Raw genomic sequence first — 25,261 nt, forward strand, 5'->3', positions numbered from 1 at the left:
TATCGTATCATGACACTTACAGGGGTGATATCCATCCAACTTACCAGGCCCGGCCCGGCGGTTAGCGGCCCGGCCTTATTTCATTCAGGTTTGTCCCACACTTCTCTCTCGCCAGCTTATCGTACAACTCCACTATACACGATCTATTCTTTTCAGGTCAAATCTGTGTCCAGGAAGTGGAAACAATTAGGAAATCTTTATTATTAGTAATACTCTCCCGAACGAACTATTGCTGTAAGTGACATGACTTCCCTGATCACCCAATTGTTAAAAGATGTTCCACTCCTCCGCCCCTCAGCGACCTGTGTTCGTCTTCCACACTGTTAGTTGATGTCGATAAACACTTCAGGGCGTTCCTCTTGCACCGAGAAACCAATTATACTATGCTTAAGCGGTTAGAACTGAGGCCTCTCTAGATTCTCTGTGCCAGGTCATCCACTTTTCCCACTCCCAGCATATAGCAAATGTTAGCTTGTTGATATCATTGCTAACACTCTCTACCAAAAGAGTGCCATAGGATAACGATTCAAAATCTGATAACGGTGTTTCTCATTCAAGCAGGTACTGTTGCTCTCATGGCGTACTCTCAACAAGACGACTCCTACTTCGTTGAGTACGATGAACCTCACCACAGAATCACGGCCCGAGAAGCAGCACGCATGATGGCCCGCCAACGGCAAGATATAATCGGCGTTGAGCTCTCGCGATTAGCAGGATATGAGTACCTTGAGGATATTATGCAGCATATGCGACAAATGGAGGTATGATGCGACACATTGACACCCATCCCTTATCTTGTGCTCACAACGTCTAGGACGAGACTACCAGGTGTTTCCCTCATTGATATGCAGGACGATATCCAGTGGTTCATGCGACCCTACTTGATCGACTTCCTCATCGAGGCCCATGCTGCCTTTGGCCTCCTCCCCGAAACTCTCTTCCTCACTGTTAACCTCCTCGATCGATACTGCTCTAAGCGAGTAGTGTATAAGCAACACTACCAGCTGGTTGGATGCGCTGCTCTACTCATCGCTGCGAAGTATTGTGACAAGAAGGACCGCGTTCCTCAGATTCACGAACTCAACAACATGTGCTGCGGACTCTATGAAGCTGGCATGTTCACTGAGATGGAGATGCATGTAGTAAACACCCTCGATTGGGCCATTGGCCCCACCACCGTCGGCTTTTCGCAACTAATGGTAGCCGAGGAGGGTGATGATCAGGAGGTTGCCCACGTGGCTACCTACCTCTGTGAGATGTTGGAAAATCCGGGAATCCCCTTCCCTTCAGGATTCAGACTGTTAGTCTGAAAGTCCTAGATTTAAAGTTCAAAGTCCTAGATACAATCATCTAGAGATATAAACCCGAGAATAACTCTCAGCTCAATAATGAACAACCAAGTTTCATAAAAATACATTTTCACCCAGCACTACTGCGCAATATAAACAACAGGTTATGAGCCCGGGTTAGCAAACACCGGGTTTCTCTTCTGAATCAAAGAACCAAACTTTAACTTCAACTCAAGATGACGTCACGACGAGCCCCACCTTCCACCATGCGAACTCGCAACACAATCAGAGTATCGCCTGCATCCGAATCGTCGCAACCTGGTGCTTCAGGTCAAGACCACACACCATCCTCAATGTATGACAGTACCACGGTCATCTCTGAAAGGAAACTCTTTTCCTTCCGCAAGAGCTCAAGCTAGGCGGCCCCTCCAATTGGGAGCAATATTGCCCAGCTCAGAAGGCCATTCTTCGGATCAATGGCCTCGAAGATGCTGTCTTTGGTGATTACCCTCCCGAGGAACAGCAGACTATGGATCAAAAGATCAGGGCGGCAAAAGCTGCCGTCTCCATCCGAGGTAACTGCACTGGAGAAGCACTCAGTCAACTAGTCGGGATTGAGAATCCCCAGGAGATGTTCAACCTTCTCCAGGCCTATTGTATTGGCACGGGCCCAGTTCTTCTGCAGACAACACTTTACCAGTTCATCCGGATCAAAACAAGCTCTTACGAGACAATTCCACAATTTAATGTCGACTTTGAACGACTCGTCAAACTTCTCCTCGAGCAGAAAGAACCAATCTCAGATACCCTCAAAAAGGTTGTTTATCTGACTGCCTGCGAGAACGAGTACCCTGACTGGACTGCCAGACAGCGCGCTCTCCTACGCTCGGAGCATCCGCCAACACTACGATCAATGCAGCAAGATCTCATTGATGAAAACAGGTCATCAGATGATGATGACAGTCATGGTACTGCCTCCACGTACTGGGCTCACAGTAAAAAGACTGGAAGGAAGGGCCCGGCCGCAAGAAAGCAAGAGGCAAGTGGCCGGAGGAGAGGATCTTCAAAGAACCAGCGAGCCGCGAACAAGTCTAGCCAGGAAACCAATCATCGAGTCGGCAAGAACAAGGAACATACCTGCACGAACTGCAAGAAGAGAGGACATCATGAAAATGATTGTTGGTTCGCCCATAAGGATAAGCGACCCGACTGGGCAGTCCGTCTCGCCAAGGAACTCATGGAGCATGATCTTCAACGCGACAGCACCAAGAATCTCCATATCAAGGAATCAAATCACATGACAGTTGAGCGATCTTTTCTGATTCTTGAAGACAGCGTCTCAGACGAGCTACCTATGGACAATACAGAGACGTGTAAAGTCTCCCTTGATAACATCTCTTCAACCGCAGAATGGCTGTTCGACACAGGTTCATCAGTCCACATCTGCAACGACCAAAGCCTATTCACAGAACTGCAGCCTGCAACCCGAACGGTCCTCGTTACGGGCGGTGGGAAGGTGTACCCATTCGGTAAGGGGACAGTCAAAATTTGCTTCATAAACAAATGGGGTGAGCAGGTCACAATTAACCTCAAAGACACGCTGTTCATCCCTGAGTTTCCGGTAAATGTCATGTCAGGACTCAGGCTATACAAGAACGGCGGCTGGATAGACGGGAACGACATGTACGACCCAACAGGAGATGTCTTTGGTCTCCTCCGCATAGGAAGGGACGGTCTGTACGTGAACACTGAGGTCGGAAAGACTACTGTTTCAAACCAGGCCGTCTCGGAACTCCAGCCAGAACCATGCAATCATCACACTGCTTCATCAAACCAATGCCTGAATGTCGACCTTTGGCACCGAAGACTCGGCCATGTTAACGCATATCAGGTGTCACAGACTGCCAAAATGACCAGAGGAATGTACTGTGACGGCCACCACGACCATCAGCCTTTCAATTACTGCCTCGCCTGCGACATCGCAAAGGCCCTACGATGGACTCCGCGAAATAAACGGAAACGAGCCTCCAGGGCCGGGTTCATTCATGTTGACACCTTCAAAGTCAATCCACCGGGCATTAGAGGCGAACGATGGGGAATGATTGCCACAGATGACAGGCATAGAATGAGATGGGCCTACACGTTCACGAGGAAGGGGATGGCTTCGGAACTTCTAGGCCAGCTCATCTCCAAGATACGAACTCAGTATGGCATCCGAGTGTACGCAATCCAAATGGATGGCGGCTCTGAGCTCTATGGTGCGTCTCTCAAGAACCTCGAGTACACTCACGGCGTCAAGATCATCAAGACGACACCATATACTCCTGAATTTAACGGAGTTGCTGAGCGCTCTAACCGCATCATCTTTGACAAAGTCAGAGCAACCATGGAATCGGAAAGAATCCCGATAGAGCTCTGGCCATTGGTCCTGGAAGATATGGTGCGCAAGACAAACGTGACAGCCACCAGGGCAATTGATGGCCTCACTCCCATGGAAAGCTTTCTCAACGAGGCCTTTCCCGGACAAGACAACAAGCCGGATCTGTCCGGAGAACGAATCTGCGGCTCACAAGTCACGATACACATACCGCAGGAACGAAGATTGAGATCACACAAGTTTGGCCCAAGAGGAGAGGCTGGAATCTACCTATGCATGGAAGGTTCACAGATCTACACCTGCTGGGTGCCCTCTCGCAGGAAGGGACATCAGATCGTCCGTTCTGCAAATGTACAATTCTACGAAAAGGTTGGGGAGACAGAACTCCTGACCGAAACTGAGCATGATGTTGAGCCGGAAATCCGCAAGAACGGAGCTCCCATCTCAAGCCGGCCACAGTCCGTCACGGAGCAGACAAAGACTCCAAGGCCACAAAGGTCTGAAGTGAACAATCTTCAGCATGCTGAGGTGCATAATCCTCAGCATGGACAGACGACAACATCCATGACATCAGCTAAGCTGCCCGATCTCCGAAAAGAGGTGATCACTGAGCCCAAAACAATGACTGAAGCGCTTCAAGGTCCGCAAAGGGAGCATTGGCTCAGAGCAATACACAGTGAGCTGCGCAGTCTCCTCACGAAAGGAACTTGGCGCATGCTGGACCGCAACCAAGCTCACAATAGGCCACTTACCGTCAAATGGGTATTCAAGGTCAAGAAAAACGAGGACGGCAACCTCGACAAGTTCAAGGCGCGGCTGGTGGTCAGAGGCTTTGAACAACAGTTCGGCTTTGACTACAACCAGACCTTTGCCTCTGTTGCCAAAGCGGCGACTTGGAGAATCCTCCTCACCGTTGCTGCCTGTCTTGACTGGGAGATTGAGCAGATGGACGTGTCGACGGCGTTCCTGGAAGGGGACCTCGAGGAAGAAGTCTTCATCGAAATGCCGGAAGGGCTTGTAGAGTATTTCGACCAACACCCAGAAGACCGTCCGCCAGGATTCTCAACCGAGAAGATCTGCAAACTGATCAAATCCCTCTATGGACTCAAACAGGCGCCTCGGCAATGGCAAAAGAAGCTGAAGGAGGCCTTGGAATCCCTTGACTTTCGACAAGTAACGTCTGACACGGCCGTATATCACAATCCCACAACGGGAGTGATCATCATCACATATGTGGATGACTTCCTCATCATGGGCAGCAACAAGGAAGCAATCCAAGGGTACAAAGCCCGCCTGGGAGAGATCTTCACAATGACTGATCTCGGTCCCGCCAGCCATTTTCTTGGAGTAAGAATAACCCGAGACAGGAACTCAAGGCTGATCTACCTTTCCCAGGATGCATATTTTACCAGAATACTGAAGAAATTCGGCTTAGAGGATTGTCGACCGGTCAAGACCCCGATGGAGCGAAATTCACTCTCGACACTGCAACCAAGAGACAATGGCGACTCGGCTTCTCCAGAAGAACGAGAAGACTATAGCTCGAAAACCGGCTCGCTGATGTATGGAATGACCCAAACCAGACCCGATTTAGCTTTCCTACTCTCGGTACTCTCAAGATACATGTCGAATCCATCACCAACACATTCACGAATGATCAAAAGAGGTCTCCGCTATCTACAGCAGACAAGAGACCACGGCCTGGTGCTTGGGGGCGTCAAGAAAGATCCTGAATCCGCTTGGAGCATCACAGCTTGGGCCGACTCGGATTGGAAAGGCGACACTGTTACGGGAAGATCGACGTTTGGATGGCTTGTTCAACTTGAAGGATCTACAGTCTCATGGAGGGCCAAACGGCACGAAACAGTGGCACTATCGACTACCGAGGCTGAATATACAGCACTCTCCCAGTGTGCCAGAGAATTGGCCTGGACTAGGAACCTCTTCTCTGAACTGCTCCTTCCGCTACATATGCCTATCCCACTGAACGGCGACAACCAGGGTTCCCTAAAGCTATGCAGAAACCCTGAGCTTCACCAACGGACAAAGCACATTCCGTTAACCGAGCACCATATCCGAGAAGAAGTTGAAGCCGGGAATATTGATGTGCAATACGTCAGCACACATGAGCAGGTAGCAGACGGACTCACTAAACCATTGAACGCCGTCAGCCACGGTCACTTTCTAGAAGCAATTCGAGTCAGTGCATGTCCGATCGAGGAAGCAGGTCGTATTATTTGGAGTACTGAAGTCCACGATGACTCTGTGCCCTGAAGACAAGGTGGATGGGGGCGTGTTGGAAAATCCGGGAATCCCCTTCCCTTCAGGATTCAGACTGTTAGTCTGAAAGTCCTAGATTTAAAGTTCAAAGTCCTAGATACAATCATCTAGAGATATAAACCCGAGAATAACTCTCAGCTCAATAATGAACAACCAAGTTTCATAAAAATACATTTTCACCCAGCACTACTGCGCAATATAAACAACATGAGATCGCCTTATACCATCGCGATTTCGTTTCCACCAAGCCTTCCGTTATGGCTCGATCATCTCTCTCTCTCGCGCGAGCTATCCTTGGCCGCCCAGAAATTAATAACAGAGGTTGGGGCCAGACAGAGAACGTTACCTTGAATACCTTGGCGTATTACCTTCATCAAACCTCGCCCACACTTGCGTACAAGTACTCAACAACAGGTTTTTCTCGGGTATCACAGAAGCTGGCCAGATTCATGGCTGAACAAGCTGCGATGACCGTCGGAGCTGCCAACCCTGCTACTCCCCTAGCTGAACCCGTTAACAAGCACACGAGCAACATTTTCAGGGCTCCACAAAAAGGACACAGCACGATGGGGTTCAATGGGTACTCAACGCCCCCGATTACCTCTGATAGCAACTCATTGATGGGCAACCACAACATGGCAAAGGAATCTTATGACCTACCTCCTCAATGCCAGGTCACACCAATACCCCCTAACCATGCGGCACTATATGGTCAGGCCCAATACGTCGTATACAGTAACCAGCATGGCATGAACCAATAATGCTCTTCATGACTATTGAATCGACGATTCGACCTTCAACGTTTGCCCATGTACATCATCGTGGCTTCTACACTATCTCTGCTACATTCTATTACTATTCCGATCATTGCAAAACAGAACATGACTGCGTGCTGATTTAGGCAAGGCCATTGTAAGGATTACGCTGCACACTACGTATTTAAGCACAAGTTCACATATACGTTAGCATAGAATAAGCTACTCAAAATCTAGATCAGCTATACGCAACTCGAAAGCTTTAGTTACTATAACATACATCCTACTGCGCTTGAAAAATGGGCATTGCCTGGCAAAGAATAATCCATCTTAGGCACGAAATCTATCTCTTGATACCACGTAAGAAGAGACGGTATAGGTTGAGGAACATGATGAGAAGGTATCGTTGGTTCGCACAACATAGTTTCTATCCCATAGCCTTTCACAGAGCCCAACTGAACCTTGATAAGGCACCCTTTACAGGTTAAGCTATGAGTACAGGGATGAGTACCCTGTGACGGCGTTCCTCTGTCAGATAGTCTACTACAACAATGACCAAAACCTATACGCAAGATGGTAGCTACTCCTCCAATTCCGGCCGCTGTCGAAGGGTGAGTCAATGGGTGACTTACAGAGGGTATTACGTGTGGCGGAAAATCAAAAACCATCGAAGATTTCGTTCGCTGGCGGAGTCTCGTCGGCATCCCGACACATTTGGCCTAGAGGTAGACGTCAATACAACCCTACGAGCAAATGCTCTCGCCAATGCCACTGCCACTGCACCAAAAATGGCCCCAGACAGTGCGAGGGTTTGATCTTGTTGCCATCTGGGCGCACCGTCATTGACACGCTAGTCTGTTGGGAGAGGATAGCCGTGACCAGGGTCAGTCAGGTTACCGAGACCGTTTGAACTCGACTGGTGTCATTGCTCCATATATCTGATCCATCACCGAATCATCAATCATCCGGCGGCATGTCCCGAGATAGACTCGCCGTGATGTGATCAACAACTCTGTATTTGACTCTATTCACCAACTCATCCTCATCTATCCCCAGCTTCGTGGCATGGACCTCACTAATCAACTCGCCCATGTCCTGCCAGACTTTTGAGTGCCTAAGTTCGAATGCTCCTCCAGCTCTCTGACCCTCTCACACGTCAATCCAGCCAACGACCCGAACTCTTCTTCGAAGCCTTGAGGCTTCCTCTCGGACTCAATCAATCGCTCGCGCAGATCTGTGATCTCTTGCTTGAGGTCGTTGTTCTCGTCCCGAAGCGCATATATCTTTACTACATGGTACTGTCAAGTAGTCTTATCGTTGTATGCAGGATTATGACACTACTAAAGCCCAATATTCCTTTGTTATACAGAGCTATTGAACTCGGGAGCCCCTCGGCTCCTGGGCTAGTCCCATTTCGGCAGCTAGTAGCTACCACAGTCAGGTGCTCTAACAGAGCCCAAGTAGCTGTACAATACAAGCGATGGAGATTTAATAGTCAGTTATACTTATGATGCTTACTCGAAAGTTTCTTCCTCCGTAGAAGCCTTTACACTAGCCGCACATAAACTTCAGATAGCGTTTAGGGTGCCGGACCATGGGTCCATTTCCAGCGATGGCGGATCGCTTGAACGATCAAGATGTGTATCCGGAGACAGAAGGCACATTCGTAGACCTAAAATTCAAATTACGAAGGGTCGGAAGTCTATCGAAAGCTACTCGAAATGAGATGGTACGGTCAGACAATTCGTAGCACTACTCGTTGCTGAGACCACCAACGAGATCATAAGTTCTTACTGGCGGCATACATGAAATGACTTTGATTGCGAATTGTCGACTCCCGGATCTCTTTAATCTGTCTGTCATCCAGAGCGAGGCAAGGGACATGGTTAAATCAGAAGTGACCAAGAACGAACAGACCGCGCTTAAAAGGCGTCGTCGAAAGTCAATTGCCTGACAGTCAGAGAGCGTCTGAGTGGGTTAGAATTACGATTGTGCTACAGGGTAAGCTGTATTTGCCGATTGGATCATCGTGTAGGGCTAGTGTACGCTTGGTTAGGCTAGGGGAATAGCGATCCGAACGGCCAAGCCAGCAACTCATCGTCGTTTTTTCTGGTCAATCTGCCGCTTTAAAGGGAGCACATGCTCTTGCAGCGACTTCAAAAGACTCTTGGACTTGCGCGCTACAAGTTTGGAGTACGGGCTATGCCAGATTTGCTTAGAAATCGTGGCTGGGGGCCCCAGTTCCAGGCAAGCATGGACCTAGTGCACAGCCAAGGTTACGGCCATTGGGTCGAGTCACTACATTCTTTCGTCCCTCGCTTCTGTCCATGGTAAAACCATCTTCTACAGGCAGCCTTGCAGACAGCCTTGGTTCTATAATGGCTATATATCTTCTCTCAACCTTCGCTCCCCATTACCTCAAAGTCAGCATTTCTGCATAGTCGCAGCTCTCACGTTGCATGTTATTGCGCAGTCCAGCCCTCCCCAGCCTGAAGAGATACGAGCTAGGCAAAGCCACGCTGAATCATCGACTCTCCTTTCATTCTTTCATTTGTTAGATCTTTACAGACAGCAGGCGAGGGAAATAAGAGAAGAAGACACCTTCCCGGACTAGGGAACATCAACATCACCATCGCCAACGATGAATCACTATCGCCTTAACTGGAGGTTCTGCTTTGATGCTGTGGCCGCTCATGTGGCCTTGATATACATTACGCAGTACCTATCCATCTTCCCCCACCTCCGATTCCAAGCGAGTGCATTTATGATGCCGGTGTTGTCGATAATGATTGGCTTGCGGCTCTTAGAATATATCTCGCACGCCGCTCCTCTCACCGAAGAACCTGTCATCGCAAACGGACCACAGCAGCTATCGCTAGTCTGCCTTTCTATTCTTCGGTGCTAGATGATTTAGTACTAGGCCACCTTCTATGGGACAAATTTCAGGTTCGATCCTTGCATCGGTGGTGTTGGAAGTTTTTGCGTCATGTCAAAGAGGCCTATGACTACACTTTGAAGCAGCTGTACACTACGGCTTACGTCGACAAAGAGAGCGAACTACCGTTTGTTGTAGGTTGCATATTCATGACTGCAAGCAATGACCAAGGGGGGAAGGAGGATTCCTGATGCAGGCTACTGCGAAGGTGCTCAATGCCAGGATTACAGATGGGGCAGGGAAATTGATCCTTGAAGTCGTGCCCATCATTTATGGGGTTGAAGTTGAATTTGCTACTAGGATGGCTCGGACGCCAGTAGCTGCGCCCATGGCTTGTAGCCATGGTGTACCTCGCGGTTGCTTGGACGGCCTCTGTAAGGTACGGTTGAGGTTGTGATCTGTCGGATCTAAGGGGCCAAGGTGACTAGATCTTGGAGGTTCAACGAAGGAGCTAGCCAACGCGAGAAGAGAAAAACAGGTCTTTTATTACAGTATAGTTGATGTTGTTGTCGAGTACTGGCCTACGCACTTATTCTATGCACCAGCTTGGCCTTGTCAGCACTGTCACCTGCTCCAGAAGCTTTGACACGCTCACTCCAGCGACTACTATGTCCACTGACATGTATTGGCGTATCATGTCATCATTAGAGATAAATCTAGATCCCCAGCGACGATAATGCTTTCCGAAAAATAAGAAAGCTTTTCTTTGAGACTATTTTGACCGCACCGGACCTCGACCCTGACTCCTTCGTTTTCGGCGCAAGGATCGACTATGGCATATTTTTCGAGCCGCGAGAAGACTCCTCGCTCTACTCAGCCATCGAGACATTTAAAGTCCGCAATGAGAACAACCGAGTGGCCCACCAAAAATAATTCGTCGGTTGCCTGAGACACGAGGGACAACTCCTGGTAAGCAGAATTTCTAGAGCGGAAAGACAAGGCAGGAGGGATAGAAATAATACATTTAGTGTTCCTTGCATCTTTAGGGTACTAGATATGTCCTCAATTCTCTCATATAAGTATCTGTATCACGTTTTCCCATAGACCGTCCTTGCTAACTGTCTAGATGTAGATTTTCGTCAAGTCCACGCTTTTGAAAGATTGTGCGCAAGGCAGCCAGTTGTTGAAAACCGCCGCTCGCTACCATTACATACCACCAATGTTGAAATTCCAAGGAGCAACAATATCCCGGACAGAGTTTCATGAGATGCGTCGCTTTACTGACTATAATTACCAGCAATGCGAGGCCTCGGTCGACATCTGCTGCGTCGTTGATATGCTTCCAAGCATGCCCCTTGGCATGGTAATTTGCGCCCTCAGCTGATTGGTATTTGCGTAACCACTCTTTCCAATACTTGACTTCTTTCTCCTCGAGTTCTGATAGTTCGCGACGCCCACTTGCGAACTCGATTAGTTTCTCGACTACTAGGTCCCACAAGTAATTGATAGCCCGTCTATCAACCACGTCCCAGCTTGAGCGCATCCTGGGTTGCTTCAAAGCGGTGGTGGGCTGGTCGGAATGAGTTTGCTACTAATAACGTTAAGACAATGGCGTAATGGTTGAGGAAGGTCTATTACCTGACTTGAGCTTCGAGGTTTGCTTAGGGACTCCAGAAACACGCTTAACTCTCGATAATTGGCGTACAGTAATCAATACTAAGGGGTAGTAATAGCATTTTTTGTTTCTTTCTACTCTAGAACTCTTCATTGTCTTCTCTGCCGCAAAACAGGTATTTATCATTCTCTTGTTCTGCTGTAAGAGAATGAAAATACGGTGGTAGTAGTACAGTATCGTATAATGAAACAATCTGCTCCGGTGAGAAAAACAAAAAAGGAAGCCAGACGAAAGCAAAAATACGGTGATGGGGGTACGATATTATGTTGTGAAACCTTCATCCTTTTGTCTCGGGTTGTACGCTACAGGTAGTAGTCGAGAGCAAAATCTCAGAGGTGTCTCAGACCATGGGACATCTTGCCTTTGTCACACGTCACACATTATGTAAGTAAAATTTTGAAAATGCCACAAAATATGCGATGTATACCAGCCAATTCGCTTCATATGACTCTTTACTTGAATTTTAATACAATTCTGATCAATATCTTCCCAATATTTCTATTTCGTAAATGGTATAGGTTAGGGCAACTAACTCTGTTATTAGTGCGATGTAGTATGGACAGTAACTCCTCCCTTAAAGTTCCCGGCAGATAATAATTGTGCGTCCTGCTTGAGGATCTATCAGGCCCATCTTGTTTTCGCTCTATACAAAAACTGTTGCGAAGCTATCGTATGGCATGTTTTGGAGTCAGGTGAGAAGAAAGATTTGCTCGGTATGGTTGTACAAATTAGTGGTTGGCGACAAATACACTTCTTAGCATGTATCACAGAGATTAAATTGTCATCGTGCTACCTTTTTTTTACCTGGAGCTACCCGACACCGAAGTGAAATTTCAGAGAATTCCTCCTCAATACGAGCGTTGTGAACTACATAGTATGGCCTGTGTGACTAATTCTTCTTGTTTTCGTAGAATTACTCGCAAGCGATAGTTGGCGTGCCTTGGAATTATCAAGGAATATGGCAAGGTCTGTAATTCGACTGGCTGTATTAGTTCGTCGATGGCCATACGACCCGGGGCATTACTTACTAGGCTTGGCATCCAACACCCAAACTTATGGCCCGTCACTACCTGCCTATGCAAGATCAGGAGTCGGAAGACAAACAGTTGAATCGTCCATTGCCCATTTTATCAGACTCTCTAATGCTTTCTGATATGACCTCTCATGCACTGTGCAATTTTGGTCGGTATGAGCTCCCTGCCCTTTGAGAAAGTTAGAGACGAATTGTTGGCCAGCGACAGCCCAGAAATCCCTTATCATAGAGATTTTGAGCCCATCTCCCCGATCAAGATATGGAGATCCAGGCTCCTCCGAGTCTGGTAAGACGGTAGACCAGATAAGACGCCATCGAGTTGTTTCGCCTAAATCATACTGATCTTTGTCGATCAGCCTGGATTTTTGAGATTCGGTGAGCCCCTCCATCAGCTTTTCATTGTTTCTCTTGCAAACATTCTCCAAGACGTGACCATCCCGCTCAATCAGCGTTTCGAAGGTCTTCCGGCATGAAGGACAATACAGAGGCCGATTGTGATTTCGAAAAAGATGGTTAATCACTTTTTCTATGGAATCCAGACCTTCTTTAATAAGGCATTGCTGGTATTTCTCGGGCATAAAATGGGCAAGCAAGGTGATAGAATCCTTGCTTGCCTGTTGAATAATATACCACGACCAATTCCTCGTCGCTAACATCTTCATCTTCGCCTCTTGGAAGGCCTGACTCCCACTGTGACGTTCGGAAACGTTTTCGGGGCGGTAATCTGTCCACTGGTGGCGCGGTGTAGTCTAACACCTCACTCCATTGGCTGAATTCCTTTCTCAAAAGTTGCTGCAAGTGCACTGCCTGTGCCAGGGACAATTGGGTGCAAAGATTGCTGTCATCTTGATAGCGATCCCACTCCGTTGATTGTTTCGTCGCCGTCACAGCTTGAGCGACAATCGCTTCTTTGTGACAAGGGTGCTGTCTGGTAGCATACAGGCCGCTCACATTGACTGTCAAGAGGGGACAGCCGCTGGCCTGTCCTCGTCCGGCAATCTTTTGGTTGTTCAGAATATTGGCCCATAGGCAGATTGGAAGGATTTTGTGATTTCATAATGGCTGCTTGGGCTACTTCTGAAATGAATCGAATAAAAAGGTCTGTAACAAATCAAGCGAGATAAACAGATGATACGGGTCTTTGGCGAAGACATGTGAGGAAGCATGAGGTTGAAAAGGTAGTTAAATGAAGGAGGAGCTCTCGCTGTTCATGGAGCAAACATCATACCAGAATGGTTGTATATATATTTGCCGCCCTGGAGCCTGACTTTTCTCTACATAACGTGAGTTTTGTTATGTTGGAGACAGCCAATGAGATCCTGTCACTTGACGCCTTGTTGCACAAGCGAGAATGACAACTAACCAGTGAGAACAGCGAAAAGACCTTGTCGTTCCACAATCGTGGAGGGTCTTTCTGGTTTAACCAATCAAATGTACCAATACGTTAAACTGGAAAAGGCCGGATTGGCTGGTATCATTATAGATAAGCATAATTGGGATCGAGACTCCACTCATGTGTCCAGGGACTCTACTGTACTGCCGTGAGTGATGATTGGCGAACAGTCGCAATGGGGTACACGACGATTGGGGGTACATTACACCTAAGAGTAGAAGAGTAGGCGAATGCAGGCGGGTTCGATGTTCAAGTCCAGCGTTAGACCTTGGACTGTCACACCGGGACGTCTAAAGCGTACGGTAGCTCCACTCCATGTTCCGCTTTCAGCTTGAAATGGGACACGCACACTCATAAACTTTCTCTTTTCATCATCCCAAGCCGATGTAAAGTAATGAGTTCTTATCCCAGGATCTCCTCTCTTCGGATATCAGGCAGATGTTGTTATGACTCCGCTACTCCCTTTGTTTTCAACACGAACCCTGTCGTGATTGACCAAGTGTGCCTCATGGTCTCGTCAAACTTGTTCGATTTGAATGCATTCAGCTCGCACATGGCCGACCTTGGCGAAAAGTCCTGCGAGCGGTTCGAATCGTATCGTAAGCTTTCTGCTCGGTGGTTTTCATCGGAGCCTGGATACACCATGGACTTTCTATTGATTGCGCAGTGTTGTTGATAACTTGAGGTAAACCTAGCCTACCCAAGTATGAAAGACAAAAATGAGGTTTGTTTCAATTCAAATTTGACTAGCGATCACGCAAGATCCTCTGTCTATCATGGGACTCAAGAAGTTGCTGATAAGCTCTTGTTAGCGCTGTAGAGCACGTTGTCGGTCTTCGCTGCGGAGAGTGTTCCACATGGTTGTGATCAAGATAACGTTCGTGAAGGCATCATCTCCAACAATCTTTCTGAGAAGATGGAGTTGACCTTGAGAAGCGTCGGTCATTTTGTTGTCTGCGATTTTGTGTAGATATAAAATCCCCCCGACGAGGCAAGCCGGAGAGATTCTGGGCGGCCAGATAGTCTGTGATTTCGGCCCACGATCTCTGCCTGACCACGACGCATATCAAGGAAGCCTGGTGTATCCACAACAGTAATACTGCGCTTCTCATCCTCATCAATAAAAATTTGAACAGTCTCGCACTTCTGTGTCGCTATGAAGATCGTTAATTTAGAAGTCTGAGGCAACTAAGCGAGGGGCAATATATACCTGAAATCATCAAATGTCCATCCACGACAGATTGGCCTCTGAGCAGATTCACGAAATGGCTTTTCCCAGCCCCCATGACTCCCATCACCAGAATGATACCATCGGTCACACTCTAGCCAGTTTTGAAGAGAGAATGCAACTTCTCGTTTTGCTCTTGTAACTCATGGACTAGTTCCTCTTCGTGAGTTTCGTTTCTCGAGTGGCTATTCTTCGATAGTTGAAGCTGAGAAATAGTCGTCCGACACTCATTCAAGACAACCGCGAGAGCCTCACAATCCAGCCTCTGGATGACAGACTCAGGCTCACCCGCGATCCAGTCAAGTAGGCCAGTTAAACTGCTCCTGTCCAAAAGTGTGAGCTCCTGCCTTAAGGTCTGGACAATTTCGAGTATTTCATGTGGGTTGTAAAAGCCATATTCCTTTCCGAAATATATTGTGTGGCTTGAAGCTTGAAACGTAATTTCAGGCCGAGAGCTGGCGGTGGAATTTGATTTCAACAGATCTAAATCCGGTTCGGTCTTGGTTTCATTAGGCCATGGAAAAGCGTGGAGCGCAAATTCGTGGATATGAGTGGCGATATGTTCAGCCTCTTCAAGTTGTATTAATCCAACTTTTTGAACACGGTTGTCAGGATGGACCAGGCATTGATCCTCATCTGCGCTTGTTTTATTTGTGACAAGCCCTCGTCGGCATAGAGGGCATGCGATCCTCTGGATCCCGGCCGGTAGTTCGCCCGCCTGTATTAGGAGCTCTGTGTCGTCGCTTGCAACGTCCTTATGAAAAGCTGAAATATGTTCGCCCAAGTCCATTGGGTCATTGAACGATACAGTTGAGGTGCCATTGCCACTGGACAATGAAGCTTGGAACAACTTACACATACCCACTCCGTGGTAGAGTGGCATTTTGCCAAGTGTGACATCCATTCGTAAGTCGATGCGTACATTTTGTCAGGGGATTCGCAATCTTCGAAGATGCAGATATATGGGCAGAGATCCTGCACCACGTGTGCCCTAGGCTTGTTAGACTCAACAACTCCACGTTTCTCAGAAGGGCACATAGATATACCGCCATCTAGCATTATCTGTATAAGTGTGAGGCAGCATCAAAGGACAGCATGGGCACGGAAAAGGCTCTTCGTTGGCAGCATCAATTTGGCCTTGGGAGGACAGAAGAGTTAATTGAATCGGTTGGCCTAAATTCTCATCAGCCGGGTTACATAGTTCGGCCAGATAGCTTTTACCAATGGCATTTGCACCATCAATTTGTCCGAGCGCGTCTTCTGCGTCCTCTTTCATTTCGTAGGTCACTTCAGCGGTACCTTTGGATGGCCCAGCACAATCATTTCGAAACTGTAGATTAATAACAGGCCCGATTCGTTCGAATAGCTCCTATATGCTTGTAAGTCCCTGTACCTGAATTGTAGGCATAAAAGCTACTACCATAAGGTATTCCTCGGTAAGATCCCGGTGAATGTTCTCGACATGAACCGTGAATCTCTTAGACTCTCCATTTCGCACACGGTCCGGTTTGGGGTAGTCTATGTTCGTTAATGTGGCTGAAATATTTCATATCGAAGCTGGTGGCGGGTAGATGGAGCCTTACATTCAGATGATATGTGCAGTAACAACCTCATTTTCTTTGCCTGTTGGCATATTTGAATACTGCCTATGATCATAACGAATATCCTCATGGTGGACGGTATCTGTAACTTCGACCTTCTTCAGGCTGCGACCGATGGATGTACGTAAGGAACCGGACTGAAAGCCCTCGGCTTCGAATAGGACAACAGACCTTTGTGCGGCGTCGGAATCAGCTCAAAGGAGGCCTTTTAGCCGGCGCTGGCATGAAACGACTGCGACCTAAGCGCCCTAGGGATTGGGAGGCAAGGGTAGAACGAGGTTGGATGATGAATCTCTCGACTATATCTTGATTATTGCTCTTTCGACCAGGAGTGTCTTTTTGGCCCAGGAAGTGTAGATAAAAAGCTGACACCAGCCCTACGGTTACTTCAAGAGCAAATGAGTAACATATCATCCCTTTTATCTCTTAACTAATAACACTGTCAACGGTTAGGCCTTACGATGGTTTTTCAGAGCTAACGACGGTGGGAACAGCCATTCACGGAACAATGGAAAAGCTAACTGATCGCAGAAAGTTGGATCTTTGCAAGAAGCCTTTATGTATTGCATAACTTCCCATCTTTGGCAGCTGAATTGCTTGTCCCTGATTCAACCAAACAACTTGACCTGTTCTTTTCAGCTGTGTATATAAGTGATTATGTAAGAGGACTGTACGAGTGTATGTTTCCGGCACAAGCCAATCGTGGGTTGATAACGGCTATCTCCGAAAACTTCCTCCTGATTTCCCGGACTTCCGAGTATTAGGTAAGTAGGGGCTGCAACAAAGGCGTGTAAACCTTTAAAAGGCAGGATTCCCCCTATTCTGGCCCCAATAGAGACTCTCTCCTTAAGTTTTCATTAACTCAGTGACTCAGACAACAATGAATAACTACACACATGGGGGCGATCACGTACTCTCTTCGGACGAACTATGTCCGGAAAGCTTCGATGTAAATGAAAGCTTCTATATCTCGGAGCCCATGCCTGGGAGACCAAATGCTTCATCTCCCGAGGGGACTTCACTAGTTCCACCTTCCCACATCGATCCATCTCAAGAGCCACGATTTTCAACATTCCCCAAAAGTGACATTAAACGTGCTCCTCGGCCATCGAAATGGCTTCCTCTCAAAAGTGGAAACGAACGTGCCCTTTGCGTCCGAAACAGCAACAGAGGGACTGTGTTTCCATACAGCGCATCTTATGACTCGAACCATGGTTCCAGTAAGCACCTTCGCCACTTTGACAGATGAAAGTATCTGACCAGATAGGAATTCATAAGAAACGTCCGACGTCATCCAGGAGCGTCATTGACCATAGAAGCAGGCTCCCAGAGAAGCCTCGTCTCGGGACGTTGATGGCAACTTTGTCTCTCGGAGACGATTCAGAACATTTGCGAGGGATAAGGCAGAGGGCTATTCCGACGAAGTTTATAGGGGGGCAGTGTGATTCAGCTCAGATATCCACATCTCAAAGGAAGAGGCCACTCTCAAATCTCAGGCCCCATAGGATAAGCGGACTGCTTTGAAGTCCATGCACCTCGAAGAACCTTCGTTTCATGGATAATATTGAGGATAATGATGAGGCTGCTGAAGGTGGGGAAGATGATTGAGTTCATGGCGGTGGTTACGTAGCTGTTTTTTCTTTTTGTTATTTTGTCCTTGTGTTAGGATCTATATGGTTCGTGAATTTACTATCCATGTTGTTTGCTTAGTCGTGCGCACTGTAGTAACACTCGTTCTTCTCGTCTGTCACGAATGCCATCAGTTCTAGTTCTGTGGTGTCTTATATCTGATAGACACTAACGGTCCAAGAGTTGTGGAACTAGCAAATGTGCCATTCCACTTTAACCGAGACCATTTGACACCATTTACGCCTACATTACTTCGAAGTTTGGCTTCTCAATGCCGCCTCACGCACTTGACAATCGTCAGCACTTCAAGTGGCTGACTTGTCGCTTGCCAGCTTGACTCTTACAGTAATGGTTTGAGCAAAAATGTTGTAGAAGTTCGACTTTGCCTTGATCATGTTCCGGATCATCATATCCTTTCTCCGTCTTCTGCACTCCATCGCGCCTGCCCAATCTGCCTTTGTAAAAGATGGGCGAATTCGTATCACGCGACCTATGGTTCGCTTTGCTCAAACTTTGGTCCTCAGAAAAGAGTGACTGACGACCAAGACTGCAGGACCAGACGCGACATGTCAAGATTTCGAGATCCTTGTCCAGCATGCCCTTAGGCAACGGAGGACCACCTACCAGGGATATGTGATAAAATATCTCAGCAAGCTCCAGGTCTGGCATCTGAAGAACCATAGCGAACATCCATCCAACAAATCAAGGAGGCTAGCCTGCCAATGCTGCTATTTGGATAGTGGATGAATTCCGCGAGAAGTTCTCTTTGGCGAGAAATCCGAGACCATTCTCGAAAACCACTACTCAAGAACACCCTTCAAAGGCAAGAAGTTTGAAGGGCGGGAAAAAAGAAAGGAGATAAACCAGATTCTGTTAAAATACCCAGGTTATCATTCTTTATATCTATATGAACAACCTCTGGCTCTTCCCATTCTATAGCCAGTGCACATGTCTTTTACACTTCTAAAGTGGAAATAGCATAAGATGCATTCGCATTTAGTGACTCAAGGCAGGCTATCCGTACCAAGGCCAACTAACTTGTCAGCTGAAGGCAGCAGATTTGAACCCCATGGCCCTGGACACTCCTCCTTGTTTCTCTCTTTCTCAACTAGTTAGCTTGAGTCAATACAAGCCTCAGCTAATTAGTCAAGGTGACTGAAAAAATGAAGCCAATTCCATTGATTGACTATTTATCACAGCGCATCACGATATGGATGCATTGGCCATGAAACAGAGCTGAACAAATCGCAAATCTATAATCAAGTGCCCAAGCTTATCTAGTTTGACTAAAGACAGAAGGGACACTCCTCCAATCGTCGAGCCTTTGAACACGCCATTGGTGCTAGCGTGCTTGACCCAATTAGGCTTAGGTGGCGGTGCATGATCTAGCGTTGACAGGACTTAGCTTTCGGACAGTAAGACCTGCAGGTTTTACGAAAAGCCAACCAATTACCAACCCACAGCAGGCATTAGTTAGCTCAGAGCCTTTAAGGGATCAGGAAGCTGTGTTCCGATAGGTCATTGGGTTAGGCAGCTATGGGAATCTCCTCTCATACCGTCTTACCATGAGTTTTGTGCAGGTATTCCTTACATTAATTAGACTAAGTTCGCTGTATGTGGCACCAAAAAAGGGGAGTAGACGGTGTCAAGCCAAGGATCGTCGCTTTGATGCCTCCTTTTCTTCTCTTCTACTTCCCAAGCACCGCTAGCGTGAGCCTCGACCTTAGGCTAGGTAGTAATTTGATGTTGAATCAAATATATAGCTTAATATCTTCTCTACACCAAATTCTTGTGGTATTTAAAGGTACTCCCCATTACCATACTTGCAAAGGGAATGTCTGGCGATAGCACGCTGTTCTGCCTGATCATTGTCGTATCCTGAGACTTACAGGGGTGATATCCACCTAACCTACCCGGTCCGGCCCGGCGTTAGCGGCCCGTCCTTATTTCATTCAGCCTTGTCCCGCTCTTCTCTCTCCCCAGCTTATCTACAATTCACCTGTACACGATTTATTCTTTTCAGGCCAAATCTGTATCTAGGGAGCGGAAATATTTAGCCAGGATGTATTAGAAATACTCTCTTGAACGAACTATTGCTGTACGTAAAATAATTTCCCCATTCATCCATTTCTAAGAAGATGTTCCCCTACTCCGCTCCTTAGCGATCTGTGTTCGTCTTCGAAACCGTGAGTTAATGACGATCAACACTTCGAGCCCTTTCTCTTACACTGATAAACTAACTATAATATGCTTAAGAGTTAAGAACTGAGGCCTTGCTAGATTCTCTGTGTCAGGTTATCCACTTTGCCCATTCTGAGCGTGTTGGTATCATTGCTAACACTCTCTACCAAAAGAGTGCAATACGATAACGATTCAAAATCTGATAACAGTGTTTATTATTCACGCAAGTACCATTGCTCTCATGGCGTACTTTCAACACCACGACTCTTACTTCGCGGAGTCTGATAAACCTCATCACAGAATCACAGCCCAAGAGGCAGCACGAGTGATGGCCCGTCAACAGCAAGACACTATTCGCATTGAGCTATCAAAATTAGCAGGGGATGAGTACCTCGAGGATATCATGCAGCATATGCGACAAATGGAGGTATATTGCCACATTGACGTTCACTGCATCTCATCTGCTAACAATGTTAAGGATGAGACTCTACCAGATGCTTCCCTCATCGATATGCAGCGCGAGATTCAGTGGTTCATGCGATCTTACCTGATCGACTTCCTCATCGAGGCCCATGGTGCCTTCGGCCTCCTCCCCGAGACTCTCTTTCTCACTGTTAACCTCCTCGATCGATACTACTCTAAGCGAGTGGTGTACAAACAACACTACCAGCTGGTTGGATGCGCTGCACTACTCATCGCTGCCAAGTATGGTGACGAGAAGGACCGCGTTCCCCAGATTCACGAACGCAACAACATGTGCTGCGGACTCTATGACGCCAGCATGTTCACACAAATGGAGATGCATGTCCTCAACACCCTCGATTGGATCATTGGCCACCCCACGGTCGACTTCTTTTCGCAACTAATGGTAGCAGAGGAGGTTGCGCACATGGCCGCCTATCTGTGTGAGATTGCCTTGTTCCATCGCGACTTTGTTTCCACCAAGCCTTCCGTTATGGCTCGCTCATCTTTCGCTCTCGCACGAGCCATCCTTGGCCGCTCCGAAGTTAACGATGGAGGTTGGGACCAGACAGAGAGCGTTACCTTGATCACATTGTCGCATAACCTGCATCAACCCTCGCCTACACTTGCGCAGAAGTACCTTACGACAAGCTTTTCCCATGTGTCACAGAAGCTGGCCAAGTTCATGACTGAGCAAGCTGCGATCGCCCATCGAGCTGCTAACCTAGCCCAACCCATCAACAAGCACACGCGCAACATCTACAACACTCCCCAAATAGGACACAGCGCGATGGAATTTTACTGCTACGGATGCACCAGTACATGGTGAACTTTAATATGTCGGACGCAATGAGCAATACTGCTCTTCATGATTATTGAATCGACGGTTCGACCTTCATCGTTTATCTATGTACAGCGGCATAGATTCTAAGATATCTATCCTATATAGACTATATCACGACCTCCTCTTTATAGTTCTCCCAAGACTGTTTCTCTAACGACTACCTTGACAAGAACACTTGGTGATTCGGGTATCCGTGGACGGCAGCATGGCGTGTGAACCGCATCCCACGACTTGCACATGTAATTACAGTTCTGCTAGTTTTATAATAGGACCCAATGCAACACCGCTTCTCCTTCTCGACTGATCTCCTTCACCGAAGCATACCCGTGGTAAGAAACGTTGATTGATTAGGCCCTCGTCAGTTTTGTCAGTTGTTATCGCCTCTGGTGAGTAGTCAAGCAAGTGGGAAGGCGACATGTTGCCAGAATTATTTCCTCTGGGATTCGTTTAGTGATGTCTTGGTGGCTTCAACCCAGCCATCTACCGCAACAGTTTCGCCCCTCCCTATGCTGGATTGGCTGGTAGCAGATGCATTCTAGCGCTAAAGTTCCTGAGTATATGGCTGAGTGTCAGTATAGCTGGCAATATGCCCCTACACGCACCTGGTCGGCTTCTGCTTTTGTTGGGATCGGCTAGGCTTTCTGCTGGGTGGCTCTTCTGTGGGAAAGCTCACGATGTAGCATATAGATGACAGTTGGAGGACCGAATTGGTGAATTGTTTCTCACGCTGCGTTCAATACGAGATTTCACTTGTTGTCTCTCATATATCCTCTTTTATTTAATAACCTGATGGAGGGAGGCTTTCTATAATGTAGTTTCCACTTCAACTAACAGGCCACGACTAAGACGGCGAACTGTTGGCTCGCAAAAGAGAATAGCGCTTGTGTGTTTCGGGCCAGGTTAATCTCATATGTGCTGATATGCAAGACCGATCATGAGATTGCGGTTGTTACTAAGAGACTTGGACAACTTGATGCTGAAAGAGCGAATGTTCTGAGAGAGAGGGATATCAACCTCGCCGCTAAAGATGAAGCGCCAGTGGCTTGCGTATTGTATATCTGGAAGGTGCTGCATCAAGAGGCTGCGATCTAGAGTCGACACATTGGATAAGAGATATCGGCAAGCATGCTTCTATTCCTTGGTTGGCGGTTCATGAAGTTCTGAATAGTTGTGACTTGGTAAACTTGATCGTCAGTCATTGCATAGCAATCAGACCATCGACGGTCCGAGAGCTGTCCAATACGGTAAAGAATACAAATCTGATCCACTAATCCTATTCTTGACGAAGGAACAGCTACTTGTGAATTGAGTTTCGGGGATTATTTGACGAGACGATCCTATCTAATACAGAATTGGACTTGAAGCAGTCGCTACAGGATACTCTCGGGCATTCAAATACAGGAACCGTTTTGAGTTGAATAAAGTAGACGGAAGAGAACGTCATTATTTAGACCAACGGCTTAATGATTTGAGTAAGACCGTCCGTAATGACCCCTTACCGTCTGCGCGCCTTTGTATCACAGGGTGTCTAATTATTGATGTCAACGCATAGGCCTTAGCACTTCAGAAATACCCCTTATATGTTAGGAATTAGAACCTGCCGCTATAGTGATGCCAAAAAATCATAGATAATGCTTTTTGGGTCACTACTTGGTCACAACTTTGTATGTAAATACGAGGATAACGATTATTACTTAAAACCAGAAAGGGGCTACCGCTGAAGGAAGGGAAATACTTCCCTTGTATAACTCTCCTGATTTCTAAACATTATCCCGTTCTCCAGCATTTAACATATCGACAATTTAGACGCCACGACAACCCATAACCTGTTCGCCTTCAGCTACTTCAGGCTAGCTATATCGTATGAGAAGTTATACATTGATGATTTAAACAACATACACTAACGGAACACGTAACATATGCTAGCCTGATGATATGAAAACTGTACCTACTACTACAGCTATAGTGGGCCAGTACCCGAAAGTTCCGACCACGTATCGAGCAGGAGCGCTGTTTTTGTCCTTGTCGCCAGCGAGAGCAGTATCATTGGGCAGAGTGCCATTGATAAGGATCGTCTTAGTGCCGTTAATCTCTGCGACATCGACTATGGACTTGTTGAGTGCTTCATAGCTGCCGCTTCCGATGAGCTCTTTGAAGTATGGGGCGCTATCAGGGTCGTCGCATTCGCAGTTCTCGTACCACGAGCATCCACACAGAACAGGGCGTTCCTCGTCCTTATCGCTAGTCTCATTGTGGTAGGAACACGTATCCGTGAAGGGGTACATGTATGCGCCGTAGAGCCACACACCAGGCCAAAACGAGAGAGCGGCACCAGCCATTGGGTAGGGTCTGATTCCTCCGGGACTCGCGGCGCCGGCCTTGAAAGGCCTTACTGAACCACCGGCATAATAACGTCCGCCGGCGAAGGTGGGCTGCGGGCCGACACCGGGAGAGCCATGGCTGCTTTCACTGCCAGATCCTTTTGTACCGCCTCGTCTTCCACCATGACTGCTGCCACCACGTTTGTCCAGCGGATGAGTCTCCGCGCGTGGTTCAGACCCAATACGCTTCGGATTCAACGAATCAATTATAGTAGACATAAATGCATAGGGAATGAGGGCGAACAGAATGATAGTGGAGCGGAGCCTCATTTTTGACGAGCGGTTGTCTTAGTATGAGCAAAGGATTCGGTATTGTGGGGTTATCAGATTTGAACGCCAGACAAGACGTGCTGTAAGAAGTCTTCAAGTTGAGATTCCAGTATGGATAAAAGGTGATGAGACGAATCGATCTCAAGTCCAATCCTGAGAGTCCAACTTGGAAAGACAGGTAAGATTGATGAGGATTGCTGACGGAAACTGGGTCAACCGATCGCGAGACAGGTTATATAATGATGTTTGGGGTAACAGTCAGAAGATAGGAGTGCTAGGAAGCTTATTACTAGTTGCGTGTGAATAAATCCAATGGTCAAGAGAAGTAGAGAGATGCGAAGTTACTGACAGAATCGTGTCTTTATACATTCTCTCAGTTTTGCGTATAGCAAGATGGCCAACCTGAAATCTCCATCGACACAAGTGTCAAACTGGTAGCGCCACGACATGGACGAGGAGATACTGATCAATACATACCCCTGCCCAGCGTGGATCAAGGCTGTCACCAAGGCGCACTCACTTGTGCTCCTTAGAACGATATCCCACCACGGTATCTAACTAAATACGAACCATTTAACGTTACGAAAAGTCTACCTATGGGCAGTAAAAGCCGAATCTTTACTATAGCAAGGAGCTGAGAGTACATTTCTTCCTTAGGATAGACTTTTCTGAGCATTCAGCGTGTGGTTGAAAGAGTGACAGTTCATATAGAGAGTCGGAACAGCAGAACAGAAGATTGATTTCAGAGGCAAAAGTACGTATTGACCACCAGTGATCAGCCTTGATTTGGAACTCACCGATCTGTATGCCTTACAATCTGGCGATCCCGAATCGTTGGTTGCCTTGACCGGACTTTCCCGTTTTGCGCTTTGCTGCACTGCCCCTATTTGATGGTTCCGTAAGAGTCTCTTCCGAACAAGGCACCAACAACGAAAGCCTCCTAGGAAGACATGAAGTGTTGGAAAGGTGTTGATTCATCTCATAGTAT

General features: G+C 47.3%; 7 protein-coding genes across 7 annotated transcripts; 4 read left to right on the forward strand and 3 right to left on the reverse strand.

Annotated features, from left to right (window-relative positions):
- Positions 1–575: 575 nt before the first annotated feature.
- FOXG_21481 (uncharacterized protein) lies at positions 576–1,310 on the forward strand (the record flags this gene model as incomplete). Its single annotated transcript, XM_018401821.1, has 2 exons — positions 576–721; positions 815–1,310. 2 exons carry the CDS (start codon positions 576–578, stop codon positions 1,308–1,310), a joined length of 642 nt encoding a protein of 213 aa, XP_018253829.1.
- Positions 1,311–6,203: 4,893 nt separating this feature from the next.
- FOXG_14175 (uncharacterized protein) lies at positions 6,204–6,707 on the forward strand (the record flags this gene model as incomplete). Its single annotated transcript, XM_018394242.1, has 1 exon — positions 6,204–6,707. The coding sequence occupies one exon, from the start codon at positions 6,204–6,206 to the stop codon at positions 6,705–6,707; it is 504 nt and encodes a 167-aa protein (XP_018253830.1).
- Positions 6,708–11,909: 5,202 nt separating this feature from the next.
- Positions 11,910–13,523, reverse strand: FOXG_21482 (uncharacterized protein). Its single transcript, XM_018401822.1, has 2 exons — positions 12,280–13,523; positions 11,910–12,230 (listed from the first exon to the last, which is right to left on the reverse strand). The coding sequence occupies exon 1, from the start codon at positions 12,944–12,946 to the stop codon at positions 12,326–12,328; it is 621 nt and encodes a 206-aa protein (XP_018253831.1). The 5' UTR covers positions 12,947–13,523; the 3' UTR covers positions 11,910–12,230; positions 12,280–12,325.
- A 662-nt stretch (positions 13,524–14,185) lies between these two features.
- On the forward strand, positions 14,186–14,647 carry FOXG_21483 (uncharacterized protein; the record flags this gene model as incomplete). The annotated part of the gene is made up of 3 exons (XM_018401823.1): positions 14,186–14,276; positions 14,373–14,401; positions 14,498–14,647. 3 exons carry the CDS (start codon positions 14,186–14,188, stop codon positions 14,645–14,647), a joined length of 270 nt encoding a protein of 89 aa, XP_018253832.1.
- A 352-nt stretch (positions 14,648–14,999) lies between these two features.
- FOXG_21484 (uncharacterized protein) lies at positions 15,000–18,816 on the reverse strand (the record flags this gene model as incomplete). Its single annotated transcript, XM_018401824.1, has 6 exons — positions 15,000–15,732; positions 15,828–15,896; positions 15,952–16,078; positions 16,127–16,274; positions 16,326–16,423; positions 18,480–18,816. 6 exons carry the CDS (start codon positions 18,814–18,816, stop codon positions 15,000–15,002), a joined length of 1,512 nt encoding a protein of 503 aa, XP_018253833.1.
- A 1,741-nt stretch (positions 18,817–20,557) lies between these two features.
- Positions 20,558–21,650, forward strand: FOXG_14176 (uncharacterized protein; the record flags this gene model as incomplete). Its single annotated transcript, XM_018394243.1, has 2 exons — positions 20,558–20,743; positions 20,795–21,650. The coding sequence occupies 2 exons, from the start codon at positions 20,558–20,560 to the stop codon at positions 21,605–21,607; spliced, it is 999 nt and encodes a 332-aa protein (XP_018253834.1). The 3' UTR covers positions 21,608–21,650.
- Positions 21,651–23,424: 1,774 nt separating this feature from the next.
- FOXG_14177 (uncharacterized protein) lies at positions 23,425–24,273 on the reverse strand (the record flags this gene model as incomplete). The annotated part of the gene is made up of 2 exons (XM_018394244.1): positions 23,425–23,448; positions 23,575–24,273. The coding sequence occupies 2 exons, from the start codon at positions 24,271–24,273 to the stop codon at positions 23,425–23,427; spliced, it is 723 nt and encodes a 240-aa protein (XP_018253835.1).
- Positions 24,274–25,261: the final 988 nt, after the last annotated feature.

The sequence above is a fragment of the Fusarium oxysporum genome, chromosome 14 (assembly GCF_000149955.1).
Source record: "Fusarium oxysporum f. sp. lycopersici 4287 chromosome 14, whole genome shotgun sequence".
NCBI classification, from domain to species: Eukaryota; Fungi; Ascomycota; class Sordariomycetes; order Hypocreales; family Nectriaceae; genus Fusarium; species Fusarium oxysporum.

Coding starts and splice junctions, on each gene's coding strand:
- FOXG_21482 (XM_018401822.1), bottom strand. CDS start 12,946: ATGAAGATGTTAGCGACGAGGAATTGGTCGTGGTATATTATTCAACAG.